The 15,278-nt window shown below is 41.2% G+C and overlaps 1 protein-coding gene across 2 annotated transcripts in view; it reads left to right on the top strand.

Annotated features, from left to right (window-relative positions):
* The window catches only part of sez6b (seizure related 6 homolog b), a 904,580-nt gene extending 894,303 nt beyond the window's left edge, over nt 1-10,277 (top strand). For both annotated transcript variants that reach the window (XM_072589689.1, XM_072589687.1), the window contains one exon: nt 7,703-10,277. In XM_072589689.1, coding sequence (XP_072445790.1) covers nt 7,703-7,775 — 73 coding nt within the window. In that variant the 3' untranslated portion in view covers nt 7,776-10,277. The remainder of the gene's footprint in view (nt 1-7,702) is intronic.
* Nucleotides 10,278-15,278: the final 5,001 nt, after the last annotated feature.

The raw sequence follows: 15,278 nt of genomic DNA, 5'->3' as shown, positions 1-15,278 counted from the left end.
TAATACTGAATGATGATTAACCATAACTTTGATTGATCTCTGTGCAGCTTGTTGACTGGTGATCCTTGAATCCTTTAACTGTTTGCAGTGGACCCACTGACCGACTGTGGCCCACTCCCTGGACTGCAGTGAAATGGACTATTAGACCAGACTGCCTCAAACTGACAACTCACCTACCCTAAGCTCCTGACATGACAGTGGACAATGTCCCTGATTGGGCACAAGTGAGGACTGCAGATGCTGGAAACCAGAGTTTAGATCAGAGTGGTGCTGGAAAAACACAGCAGGTCAGGCAGCATCCGAGGAGCAGGAAAATCAACACTACGGGCAAAAGCCCTTCATCAGGAATCTGATGAAGGGCTTTTGCCCGAAACGTCAATTTTCCTGCTCCTCGGATGCTGCCTGACCTGCTGTGCGTTTCCAGCACCACTCTGATCTAATGTCCCTGATTGACTGTGCCAGGACCCACTGACTGATGGCAGCCACACTTGACTTGGCTTTTGTTTTTATACATGGCTATTTGGTTATCATACATCCCATGCCTTTGGAATGGAACATGCTGGTATATGCAGTAGCTGTGAGATTGACAACACACGGTGCTGTACAGGAACATGTCCATCCAGTGACTAATAACTGCTGGGAAACATGACAACTGTCTGGCTTTGTGTCTACATCAAGCAGCATGCAAGACAGAAAAGCTGTTTGTCTTAAGGGACAGATGATAGGGCAAAGACTTAAAGAAAAGACAGAGATGCTGTGAATATTAGTGTAGACACAAAGTGACTGAGTGCTAAAAGAGAGAGAGCGAGCACCCCTAAGATACAGCCTGATTGACACCACAAAACAGATGCCGGTCCCAGGGCTTATGCTCAAAACAGTGACTCTCCTGCTCCTCAGATAGAGCCTGACCTGCTGTGCTTTTCCAGTGTCATACTTTCTGACTCTGACTCTCCTGCATCTGCAGACCTTACTTTCTCCCAGCTTGCAAAGATACCAGTGTGATCTAAAGTGCAACTTTGAAATTCAGAGGCATCCAATAAGTGGATCAGAGATGTGCTCTGATGATGTGGTGAGACCGGTTTGTGTTGGATGGTGAGGTCCGTGGATGTGTCAAGTGTACAGTCACTGCCCACAGATATGTCCTGAGATGTTGATGCTGGGTGATCAAGAATGGAACTTCTATCCGGCATTCTCAGCATTCTCAGCATGGCACTCATCCACAGATTCAATCAATAAGCACATCGACCTGGAGCCAATGTACCGACCACTGCAACGGACAGCTGGAACTGACAACCGGAAGCGGCAGATTCAAATCACTACAAATGCCGGAGGAAAGATCACAGAAGTGCTTCACAGGAGGCTCCCAAGCACTGAGGATGTCACCTAGACAGGGGACGAAATGTCTGCAACACAAATTCCCAGCTCGGCGAACAGAACCACAACAATGGTTTTTGATGGTGTTTGGAAGAATGGGAAACTACATCTCACTGAGGCACGGTTACATAATAATGCAAGCAAATAGGCTTCTCTCCATTCATAGCAGGAATTTAACGTTTAATTTCAAAATGTGGTTTTTGTGGTAGTGGCATTGAGAAGCTCCTCACTGGATGTCTCACCTGATTGTCTGAACTTTGACACCATGGTCCACATGTGGTCTCTCAGCCATCGATGACCTCCACCTCCATTCGTAAATCCCATTTCGGTCCTTAATCAGCCCCATCCTTCTCTTTGCTACCATTTTACTATTTGTCAAGACATTTTGAGATCTATTTTATGTAAGCTGCCAATCTCATTTATCATTGGGTTTCTCTTTGGGTATTGCTGAAAAGATACACATTTTGTTGGAGTTCTATATCACTAACCTTATGAAAAGTGTCAAGGCCCTGCAAAGTGCCTGCTCCACTGCATGTTACTCCAGGAGGTAAAGACTGAGCATCAGGTGAGGGTAGCTCTTTCATGTTACTGCTAAGCAGTAGTAATGCACCTGGTTGCACTGACAGGATGCTGTCAAGCCAGAAAGGAATTCTGACTATCACTGCTACCTCACAGCGCCAGAGACCTCAGTTTAATTCCAGCCTCTGGCAACCGTCTGTGTGGAGTTTCCACATTCTCTCCGTGTCTGTGTGGGTTTCCTCCAGGTGCTGTGGTTCCTCCCACAGTCCAGAGATGTGCAGGTTAGGTGGAATTACCATGCTAAATTGCCCTGTAGTGCCCAAGTGGATTAGCCATGGGAAATGCAAATTACAGGGATCGGCTAGGGCGATGGATCTGGGTGGGTTGCTCTTTGGAGTGTCAATGTGGACTCAATGGCCCAAATGACCTGCTTCCACACTGTAAGAATTCTATGATGCAATGTGTAATGTGAATTTCAGATTTTGGTGTAATGGCAAGCATGGAGACTGACCATACCAAAGACTGGTGTTTCATATCAAACAGCATGTCCCTTTTGCTGTTCACAACAAGTAAGGTACTGACCATAGACAACCAGCCTCCGATTCATCTATTGGACAGCATTTGGATGTGAGATGAATTTTGTTGACAATTTAGGATTGTCAGCCTAGTTTGGTGTGTGGTGCATTTGTATATACTGGGAAGTACATATATTAACACACAGGACCCTGTCTACTTTGCAGACAGAAAGTAGACTTACATGATCTGCATCTATTTCAACTCAATAAAATAGGTGACAGCCATTCTCTTTTCATTTTTCAGGGCAATTCCCTGACTCCTGTGTCTGTTTTAAAGTTGTGACAAAGTCTGTCTATTAACTGTTCATCAGTACCATTTGATGCATTCTCTATAGCACTGGCTCTACCAATCAGAGTGTATTTGACAACCAATCAGCACTATCATGCTTTAAATGTTGGTTTCCTCTTGAATCAGTATTCCTGCAAAATATTCCTGATTAGTACAAAACAAAAAGTTTCAACAAAATGTATCTAATTTGACTTCTTTTTGACCAAATGGCCTTCTCTTTCCTTATGTTTCGTTCTAATTTCCCTCTGAACTTCCTATATTCAAACTGATTCTCAGCTGCATTATCAACCTGATAATTCTCATAAGTGCCTTTTTTCTATTTCATCCTACTCTCTTTCATTAGGCATGGAGCTCCAGTCTCATCTCTGGCCTTTCCCACTTTTGGGAGCGTACTACCTCTTACGCACATCATGTCATGGTCGAGCGGATTAAAACAAACAGGAATGTCTGGCTGAATTCTGCCCGAACACAAACAGTCCCTTTGCTTTTTTGACTGTGCCTTTCAAGTCTTTCAAGCTAACTATCTTAAGCTATTCCATTTTTCCAAACTTAGTTTTAGTTACAACGCTGGATGAAAAACAAGTGATTTTTAAAATTGTGGTCCTGAAACTTTGCCAGTTGGTCTTTAGAGCAACAACAAACTTAAAACACACTGAATGACTGTTTTATTTTGCTGCTCTCTGAACGTTTTGCAAGCACAACTTTACTGAAGATGTTTTATAAGCTATGCACCATACTTTACAAGTGTAATTTTTAGAGTCCTTATTAGGTACTTTATGACACAAATAAATAGTGAGATTTGTGAATACAGTAAATCATTCAATAAACATGCAACATTCTAACATGCATTTGATTAGTGGCTGTCCTGGAATCATCTTCGGAATGTAAAAGCCTCAGAAGCTAAGATTTGTCTGCTATGTTGTTTGAACCTGTGTCTGAAAATGGTACCCACAAATCTGTTATAATGTATCTGAACAGCATTAGTTTACATTATTTATCGAACGATGGTAGCAGTCTGTTCAGTCAAAATTATTTCCATCAGAAACTCAGTAAGATTCACAGAGAGTAACAGAATCCTTCTGAGGTGTTTAATGAGCATGGTCATGTAGCCATCAGGGCTGCTGAGTGTCTGGGAAGTATCTTGTTTGCTTACAGACTTATGCCCGAAACGTCGATTCTCCTGTTCCTTGGATGCTGCCTGACCTGCTGCGCTTTTCCAGCAACACATTTTCAGCTGTTTACAGACAGTCTCTATCAAACTTGAGCTGATAAGTGACAAGTAACATTCATGCCACACAAGTGCCAGGCAATATCCATCTCAACACGAGAGAATCAACAGTTCAAGAAAGCAAATCACCACTAATGTCTCAAGGTCATTTTGGGATGGGCAATAAAATGCTTGCCAAGCTAACAACACCCTATTCCATGATGAATAAAGAAACAAGCATAGAATGAAGAGTAAAAGAAAGACTTGCATTTCTATTGTGCCTTTCACAGCCACAAGGTGTCCCAAGACACTTTACAGTCAATTAAGGACTTTGGAAGTCTGACAATACAATAGCTTTAAGAGGTATATTTTCTCCTAGTTTTATTTATGAAGAAAGTTTGCGATAAAGGTACCAAAGAGTCTGCTCAAAGCCAATGAAGTAAACAGCTTGAGAGGCTGTGAGGTTTTTTAAAAGTTGAAACAATACAAGCAGCCTGAATGGGTGGGGCCAAGCTCCGACAGTACCAGGATTTTTAGTTTTAGCTTTCTGCAGTTGGTGTGGTCTTTAAACTTGATATGGAAGCTTTTATTCCTCTGTTACAACTAAAATTGGGGTTCTCTTCCTGTTGCTAGAATTGCATGTGACACAATTGATTTTATTGAATTAGCCTTTGCCAACGGTGTATTTATGGGATATTACTATGTTGGAACAGTTAAATGGTAGTAGTTAATATAACTATTATTTTGGTTCGCATTTTGCTAGTGTTACAGTTAAGCCAATTCTTTTATTTTTATTGTCAGTATTTTAAATGCAGAGTAAAGATTAAGTCTGTCTTGCTTAAAGTTGAGTAGTTTGACCAATCCAGTTGCATCTGAAATGCAACACCTTACACTTGGGGTCTAGACTATCTTCATTATATATTTTTGAGGGGCTTTATTCTGGTTCATAACAGAAGGATAGCCACCGAGATAAGGAAGGAGAAACAGCAGCAGTGTGTATGCAGCAAATTCCCACAAACAACAACATAACAACCAGATAGTGTGTTTTACCAAAGGTAATAATGTAATAAATATTAGGCAGGTCATCTGCAATAAATTTCCTGTTTTTCCTTTGAAATGCTCTAACTGAATATTGTACATATAGCTAAGAGGGCAATTTGGGTCCTGGTTTAACAACTTATGTAAAAGACAGCATGTTTGAGGGTGCAGCACTCCCTCAGCAGTGCATTATCAGTGCACAATGTATGCTGAAGTCTCTGGGAGTTGAAACTGGAATCCTTTGACCCAGAAACAAGATGACTACAAACATGGGCATAGCTAGTAAGAAATGTATACAAGTTAACTATGGTCCTTAAGGTTTCATGTGTATCAAAAAAACACATGCAAACACAACGTTTCCCTACTTTGTTGCATAAGGTAATGCTTCTGAATGAGCTAATGTCAAATTTACATTAGTTCCATTCCATCATCAATTACCAATGTCAACCACATACGGTTAGAGACAATGAGTTATACAAAAATCTGAACTGGGAGCAAATATATTCTCTACAGATCCAAAGACTCCAAGTAATTATGACTGGATTGTAATGTTGTTATATTTATTGTCTTTATGCAAAAACTACCTTGTTAATTGGGACAACAGCCACTTCTGTGAAAATCCTACAGCAGTATATCCTGTCCCACTGAGAGAAACATAAAAACAGGAGACAAGTATCAGCCTGCTGTCAAGCCTTCTCATGCATTCAATATGATCATGACTGAGTGAACGCTCCATATGCATCACATGGTATGCCATTGGTAATCAGAAATCTATCAACCTCCACCTTAAACATACTCAAAGACTAAGCTTCTACAGCTCTCTGTGGCAGAGAATTTCAATATTTCACCAGAGTAAAAATAATTTCTCCTCATCTCAGACCTAAGTGGCATCCTTTTTAAATTGTGCATAATTAAACTGTGCTCCTTGTCTCTGGACCTCCCAACCAGGGGAAACATCCTACCTTGTCTGTAACCTTAAGTATTTTGTAAAATTTGAAAGAGTTCATCTCTCACTCTTCAAACTTCGAGAGAATATCGTCCCAATCTGCCCAATCTCTCTTCACAGGACAGATCTGCCACCTTGGGAACAAGTTTAATGATGGAGAAAGTGAGGACTACAGATGCTGGAGATCAGAGCTGAAAAATGTGTTGCTGGAAAAGTGCAGCAGGTCTCCCCTTAACCTCCTTCCACCTATCGCATTCCCAACGCCCCTCCCCCAAGTCCCTCCTCCCTACCTTTTATCTTAGCCTGCTTGGCACACCTTCCTCATTCCTGAAGAAGGGCTTATGCCCAAAACGTCGATTCTCTTGCTCCTTGGATGCTGCCTGACCTGCTGCGCTTTTCCAGCAACACATTTTTCAATAAGTTTAATGATCCTTAGTTGCATTCCCTCTATGGTAATATCTTTCCTGAGGTAAGGACCAAATGTCTGTGCAGTATCTCAAATGCAGTCTATCTTGGATAAGTCCCCACATTGTAGAGAGAAAGAAGAATTGTTGGCAGCAAACTACCTCGAGCAACCTCTCATCTGTGCCACATCAATGTAGCTGGCAGATACCATGAAGTGCCAGCAGTGGCAATCAGGGCAAACACCATACACACCATGTGTTTTGCCTGTTTTGTTTTAACAATATGATGATGTAACAATTGTACTTCCATCACAAACAATGGATGTTTGGCGCTGAAATGTCATTTGCAATATAAATGTGGTTAAGGAGTACACACACTGACCGATACGTTCATTGATGTTGCATCCTATTTTCCAGAATTGAACAGGTACCTAAACCTTCAATATAGGAGTCAGGGCACACAAGTCATTATCAGTGTGGTGCCTGTTATATTGAAAGCATCAAATAGTTGAAGCCCAAGGTTTAAGCCTGAAACAGTCTTTAGCCCTACATGTAAATAAAGAGCTAAATACTGAAGAATCCTGGAAGTAGGGTGACTCTAAAGCTAGTTAAGCTCAGAAAAACAAAATCTGAACACAGTCTAACAGGTGACTTTATCAGTGTGGCTGTAGGCTGCCACAAACAAAGTAACTTTTAAAGTATTCATCTAAATGTGCAGCTAGGTTGTGCAATAAGTTTTTTTTTCCTGAGTCTACTGTAGATCCAAGAGCTATTGCCTGTTTAACTATCACTCCCCTGCCTCACACTCACACCCTCCACTTCCTGGTTGAGTAATGCAGATTTTCGAATTGGCACTATAGTGGACATGCAGGGTATGCAAATGTGTTGTTTTGGATGTTTGAAAGCTATAAACTTCTGAAATCTGGAGGTTTTCCAATGGTTTGGAAGCCAAAATAGCTGCATATGAAGCTTCCTTGTGAGAGTGTGCGTGTGAACATCATATAATTTTACAGTTCAGTCCTTTTTAGCAGTCCATTGAACCTTTTCTGTGTTAAATTATTTGTTCCATCCAAGGATCTGTCAATCTAGTAATGAGATGAATATTTTTTAAATGCACAATCTTTATTCACAGGTGTACAATTATGTTCGCAACGCATTGTTGATTGTTGCCATGGAGATCTCTGCAGGAGAATGGTCTGGCAATCAGAGATAGTGGGGAGAGGAGATGGCATGCTTGTGCTAATCAATACAGCATTCAATGCTTTCATTAATAAAACCTATCATTACTGTTGAGAGTACATTTGTCATGAAAACACCACTATGATCTACTGTATGTTGTTTCATTTTCAGGAGGCACGTGAATATGAGGTTACAATTTAAAGGTGGATGCTCTTCTCAACAGAAATGCCCTCTTGCCTTCTAGACAATTTCTCAGCACCTCTTGCCCTTCTGTTCCTAACGACCTTTTGAAATCTGCTTTCCTTTCTGAAGTCAATTCCACAAATGACTCTGCTGCAATCTGTTCTTCAAGACAACTTTTCTCTCCAAACAAAATAGGAATAAAGACTTAACCGCACTTAAGTGTGTCAATGAAATGTCAATTGCTTGTTGAGTGAATTCAAGTTAAGTAATAAGTGTACCTGTACATTTCTGTGTGTATTGTAGATACAGTCACATAGTAATTATTCTTCAATGTTAAAGAATGCCATTCCAGTAGATAAAAATAATCCAAACTATTGAGCCTTTTACCTTGTATTTATTCACTTGTTTTAAATTGTAAAATGTTTTAAAATGTAAAGTTGTGGTAATAAAACATTTTTATCGATCTCCCTGGTGCATTACACGATTTTTTTGGGATCGGTAGAATTGGCTTTGTTCAGAAGGGTCCCTTTTGCACTTGCTGAATTGCAATCCAGAATTTAGGATCTAAGGCAGACACCGTAATAATTACCATGGAAAATAAAATTATTTATCTATTGTCAGTAGAAATTATGCTAGTACAAAAAGAAATGATGCAATAAAGAGTCATGAAAACGATTATGTTTACTTGACTTCATCCGATAGCCCACTGTCCGTGTAATGCTCCACTTGCTTTGACACCACAGAACTGAAGACGTGATACCAGTTTATATTAATTATTGAAATGACTTTACAGTACCTTGCTATTCTCATATTGAGCCTGAGTTAAGGACTGTGATGTTGTTTTATCCAGAAAAAGTTTATCTGTGATTATTTTGTAAATACTGTCATAACATGAAAAAGAACCTGAAAAGTATAATATATTTCAATTATTATAAAATTGTAGAAACTGATAGCACAGAAGAAGATTACTTAGCCCACCATGGCTCTTTGAAGAATAGTCATAGCGAGGTCCACATTCCTGCTTTTTGTCTAAGTACTTTTAAGTACCTGCCCAACACCCAACCCATTTTTCAAACTGGAGGTGCGTTCAATTTCCACTGCCATTGAGGCCCAGCTTGATTCTTGATTCCAACAACTCTCCAAGACAATAAATTTCTCCTCAACTCCCCTGTCAACTTGTTTTAATGTTCTTGAATGTTTTCCCTCTTGTACTCACCCACTCACCAGTGAGGGATTGAACTTTTCCAATTTATTTGATCAAATCTCTTATGTCTATGACACCTTCTCTCTTCCAAGGAAAACAGTCCTAACTGTTCAACATCTTCTTAAACTGAGTTATTTAATCCCTGGTTGTCCCTTTAGGCCTTTCCTAAAAGGTTATGTCCAGATTTGTCCACAATACTCCAACTGAAGCCTAACCAGTGACTAAAGAAGTTTTAGCAATGCTATTAAATTCTATTCCTCTATTTATAAATTGAAATACCTCATACGACTTTTAACTTTGACAATTTGCCGCGCCTCCTTTAAAATTCTGTGTATATGAGCAACAAGGTTTTGCTACTCATCTCTGCTTCTCACATTGTAACAATTATAATTTACAGTCTTTCCAATTAAGTCAGACAAAATGCATTACTTCATATGTCAGTGATGATTTTCCTCATTTAATCATCATATCTATTGTCATCCTGTGGCTTAAATCCATCATCTTTTTAATCTATTTCTTGACAAAGATTTGTACCATCTGCAAGCTTTAAAATGCTGCTCCCTGTATCAAGTGTCATTAACATTGCAAATAGCAGTGGACTCAAATGGACCAACAATGGATCAGTGATGTTCCCAGGCCAATGAACATCTACCCATCCGAAAAGCATCCATCCACCATCATCATCCTTTGCTTCTTGCTATTGAACCAATTATATTTCTCTTAATTTTCTGAGGGTTTGATCATTTTATAAAGATTCCTGAGAAGCACTTCATCAAATAGTTTTTAAAAGTCCGCACTTAGAGTATCTCCTGCATTAACTTACATCAACCGTCTCTGTTATCTCATCAAAGAAAGAATTTACCTTTAATAAACCTATGCTGCCGTCCTTGATTATCCCATGGCTTTGAAAATTAGAGTTTATTTCGTTTATAGAATAATTTCTGATAACATCCCTACAAATCAATGTTCAGATGATGACTTGAGGTCTGACTCCTAACCTCTTTCTCTTCTTCAAATTTATTGAAATGAGAATCCATTACCCCAGACATGTGAGCAGTCGGGAATGTGTCAATCTGGTATTGAATTGACCATGGTGTCAATGTAATTCTTTGCCAGGTAGAACAGTTTACACAATTCACATTGATAAGAGGAGGATCAATGATTGCCACCAAGCATTACTAGAGACATAATTATATATTTCTTGGACGTAAACAGAACAAAAATGCAACTAGCTCACTCTCCCTCATAAATAAATTGTATGTGTTAGCCCACTTTGACACACATCTGATAAAAAAACACAAACACTGCAAACATTTCTTCTTTTTATAAAAGAGTATCCCATCTGCAATAAACATTTTTTCTGAAAATGCGGCAAAGTACCTTTTTGATCAACTCTGGTTATGATTTGATTGACAAGGGGCTGAATTCTTTCTGCTCTCTAGGAATGGGCTGAGAGGCATGAGGCCTCAATAACATGGAAGATTCAGGGAGAGTAGCCCTAAGGTTCACTATCATCTCAAAGTATTTCAAGTGGTGAAACGTCAATGGTGCTGCCATCTGCTGGTTGGAGTTGGACTAAAAACTGAAAGAATTACGAATGTTGTAAATCAGAAACAAAAACAAAAACAGAAATTGCTGAAAAAGCTCAGCAGGTCTGGCAGCATCTGTGGAGAGAAATCAGAGTTAAGCCAATTAATTGTTCTACTAATGACCAGTTCATACCCCCACCCTGAATTGTGATGGGTTCTGCCACATGAGGAGTCTGCCAGAAACATGGTATTTTCCAGTAGACTCCTGGGGAGGCCAAGGTGTGAGATATTCAGAGAGAACCAGGGCCCAACTTTCCTGAAAGGTTCACCCCATCAATCTGCAAGGTCTGCCTAACACCCCCCCCCCCCCCCCCCGCCCCCCGCCACGCTGAAAAAAACATCCTTACTTTGAAGGTGCTTTCCTGAGCAGCCCCAGTAATGGCCATTACTCTCTGTGGTATTGCCGAAGGCTGACAAATCACAGGTAGTTCATAGACATGGGCTATTGTCATCAATTAAATGGTGGTCCTGGAGGATCTCTCTTAATTGGACGTTACTGGCCAAATCCCCTTGCCCTCTGTCGCAGGACTTCCTAGGTTGTGATAGGATTCCAGCCAATCTTGCACTTTTATTAAAATAAAACAAAGAATTGCAGATGCTACAGATCTGAAAACAACCAAAAGCAGAAATCACTAGAGAAACTCAACAGGTCTGGCAGCATCTGTAGAGAGAAAAACAATTAAAGTTACGAGTCCAGCGACCCTTTGTCAGAATGTAGGGTCTGATGAAGGGTCACAGGACTCAAAATGTTAATTCTGTTTTCTCTCCACAAATGCCAAACCAGTCTATTTATGTTTATTCCATTTCTACTAGGTGTTTGTTGATTTGCCAAATGAACTTTTTTTCTGTTGCACTAACCCTACTTGGCTGCATGTCTGAGGAAATGAATTGAGTAGAGGTACAGGCAATAGAGAACTACATTTAGTGGTGTTATTTGAACAATGTGTGATGTAAACAGCTGACTCAGTTTACAAGTCGGCCAGAAAGAGTGGGTAAGTGGCAAAATGACATGCAGATTCATGATAGTTGACATTGTCCTCTTCATGGAAGTGGCCTTGTCATTGCTCTAGTAATCCAAAGTCCCAGGCTGTTGTTCAGGGGACGAGGGTTCAAATCACACCTCAGCTGATAGTGAAACTTCAAATCAATTAATAAATCTGGAATTTAAAAAAAAACCGAATCTAATGGGGACTATATAACCACTGTCAGTTGCAGTAAAAATCCATCTTGTTCATTTTGGGAAAGTAGACTATCGTCCTCAACCGGCTTGACATACATGTGACTCCAGACCTGCAGCAATATGGTTGTCTCTTAAATACCTTTAAGCAAAGCCACTTGATTGTGTCTAATGCTACAACATCTGAGTAGAGCAATTAATCAGGACAAATCACCCGACATTGACCCAGACACTGGAAGTGACAATTTGTCCACTTCTGGTGGTGTGACCTTCTCTGCCAACCCTCCAGGAAGAAGACTCCCCTCCTCCATCCACAAGCACCTCCAGGTTTCTCTTAGGGAAGCATAGTGCCAGCCTCCCCATTTCCACCATCTCTCCATTCTTTCCACAGCCAAACATCATAGCCTCCATGTGGCAGCACTCCTGGGACACAACAGACTTGGGAGGATAGCACAGACACAAAGGATGCTGGTCTTATGGAGGGCTTCTGCTCAGGGGAAAGTTGCACTAAAAATGGCGTGTGGTAATATGAGGTGGAAATCGAATGCACTACTCGCCATGAGGGCATAAATGGCTATTAATATGATGACTCAACTCGGCAAAAGTGAGGACTGCAGATGCTGGAGATCAGAGTCAAGATTAGAGTGGTGCTAGAAAAGCACAGCAGGTCAGGCAGCATCCGAGGACAGGAAAATCTACATTTAGGGCAGGAGCCCTTCATCAGGAATGAGATGTGTTTGGTAAGATGAAGAAAGCTCGTTGATCCTTGCAACCAAAATAAACCCACAGACCTCGACAGGACTTGCACTTTGCCCCAAAAAGAGATGAATGCATCACCTCATAAAGGTGATAGTGAAAATTAAAATACAGTCCTGGAAAATGAAAATATAATACACAAAGATCAAAAGTAGCCCTCAAAATGACCACTTTAAAAGTAAAATCTTTCATGGCTTGTTTGGCAGCCCCGCTGGGCGAAGCAAGTGTTTTTAAGGCACTTCAGAGACAATGAGGATACCTCAACATAACAAAAACAGAAGAACTGCACTGAAGACTTTCAAAGATGCAGAGACATGGGGACAGCAAGGAGGGTAAGGGGCATGGTGTGGGAATCATCTTCACAGGGTCAGACACAGCCATGAGTGCAGATTATTATTTGTGTGACTCAATTGATCTGACTGATTCTTGGGCTGAGGGGGTTACCTTAAGAAGAAAGTTAGGCCTGCATCTACTGCAGGCAGTTTCTAAGAAATCCTATGAAAACAACTAAAGGAAATCAACAAGATGAAAGCTGAAAGGATGTTCCCTCTTATGAGAGGGATTAGGCTGAAGGGATGCAGTTTGAAGACGGTCTGTGTAGGTGACACTAGCGTGTACACGTTATGCACCATTTTAAATTCCACATGCACACTTACACAGATTCTGGGGATGGGACCAGGACCCAGAAGGAGGCTGGGGTTGGGTGGTGGGGTTAGGGAGTCAGAACCTTGGAGAGGTGGAGAGGGGTCAGCAGACAGGAGAGCCCAGAGATGGCAGGAGGGGGTCAGAAGCCGGATTATAGGATACTTTCAGAAGAGGGGGAGATCAGGAGAGGGGGTGCCCCCCCCCCTCCTCACTCTACCCCTCTGATTCCCTTCCTTGCCTCCACCCCCACACACCCTCCCCATGTTTCTCGTTCCTCCACATCTCTCTACTCCCTTTGTCAGGAAACACTGCCTTGAAAACAAGGTTTATTACATTAAAATGGAGATAAGGAGTTCTTTTTCCTCTCAGAGGGTCCATGGAATTCCCATCTGCAAAACTAGACACATTTTTTATAAGTAATAGGGAGTTGATGATTGTTGGGAGATTAGGCAGGTAATTGGAGTTGAGACCACACTCAGATCAGATCACTCACGATTTTATCAAATGTCAAGGCAGGGTGAAGGGGCTGAATGGATTACTTACACTGGATGTGAAACTTCGGAGTTCAATGGAAATCTGGTTTGTGACAGAGAACAACTGTGACAGAAAATGAGTTTGCAGATTTTTACACAGATCCCAGAATGGGGAGCCATTTGCCAATGGAAAATTCCAACAATTGTGTTCTAATCCATTTTACTCGACTAATCCTGGTCCCAGCCTGAGTTTGAGAAAGATTCCCATTGTTGGAACAAAGATGTGACTTGCCCCTTTTTTCCCACCTCCCCACCCCCACAAATTCCAAGCCCAGGGCACAATCATGCCCTCACTGCACACACATTACATTAAGGACAACATTTCATTCATCCAGGACTTATCCTCTCCCCTTTCTGCCTCTATTTCAAAATACATCTCTCACCCATAATGCTCTGGTCCCTGCTATGACAGTGCCTCACAAAGAGTCAGTACCTCTGAAGAAACACTATCTGCAAAAGGAGCAGGCTGCTCAAATTATAACCAGGAAGAGAGAAAGATCCAATTTTGTCTCATGAGTGTAAAAAACACTGAAATTCAAGTAATTAAGATGACCCTATTTAAATCATAGATAAGTATAGCACAGGAACAGGCCTGTTGGCCCACTATGTCTGTGCCGACCATGATGCTTTTATAAACTAATCTCATCTGCCTGCACATGGTCTGCATGCTTCTCTTCCCTGTATGTTCATTGGTCTGTCTAAATGCTTCTTAAATTTGCCTATTCATTTCATGTTGTCAGCTTCATCTGATCTTGTACAAGGTATGGTTTGGAGCTATCTAATGCTGCCACCATGCAACAGTGAGGTCTGAGCAACCCCTCCGCCCCCCCCGCCCCCCCGCCTTTCCAATCTTTAGAGGTCTAGCACTTCTCTATTGAATCTTGTTCTTCTGATGTCAACTGAACACGGTGTGATGTCCATTTCTTGTCCTCCATCTTCTTGCAAGCCAATAGATCTATGAGGATCTCTAACTCCATGCATATGTCTGATGGATGCAATGCATCCAGTTGGATTATGTGCAACAACAGATGACACGGTTTTTCATTTGAGAGTCAGATGACCTCACTAAGGGGTGGTGAGTGAGTGGCAGTGGTGGATGGAGAAAGGGGTAAGTGAGGAAGTACATTGAAACAAGATTTTGAACTAAAGTTGGTGTAAGGAGTGCTGTGATGGACTACATTCAACAAGAAAGAGTTGGGGGGATGGTAAATACAGATTGTCAGTGCATATGCTCACATTTCCTAATTTGGCCAAGATAATTAAATTGCTTCCAGCCACAGGGCACAACAATCTTGTTGGTGTCCTCTTCCGGCCACACCTAAGCTGCTTTCTTCCTCACAGCATTAGGTTTGCTTCTTGCCCTTTCTACAAAATGGAGCCACGTTCCTAGTCTTTACTGCACATACATCAAGGGCATCTCGTAAAACCAGGACTTATCCTTTGCCTTTTCTGCTTCCATTTCAAAATATGTCTGTCACCCACAATGCTCACAAAGTCATCCAGATTCCATCTATACAATATCTGTTGTCAAATTGATATCATGCCACATAGGTGCACAGCACACCCATCATTCACATGTGAAACAGAAAAACCCAGCAATGAAATAACAATGACGCATAATCTTGCAAGAGGATATTCCCACATGTTTCCCCAGTCTCCC

This window comes from Chiloscyllium punctatum, chromosome 19, assembly GCF_047496795.1.
Source record: "Chiloscyllium punctatum isolate Juve2018m chromosome 19, sChiPun1.3, whole genome shotgun sequence".
NCBI classification, from domain to species: Eukaryota; Metazoa; Chordata; class Chondrichthyes; order Orectolobiformes; family Hemiscylliidae; genus Chiloscyllium; species Chiloscyllium punctatum.
Note: the sequence above shows the minus strand (reverse complement) of the source record. Positions and strands in the feature narration are given on the sequence as shown.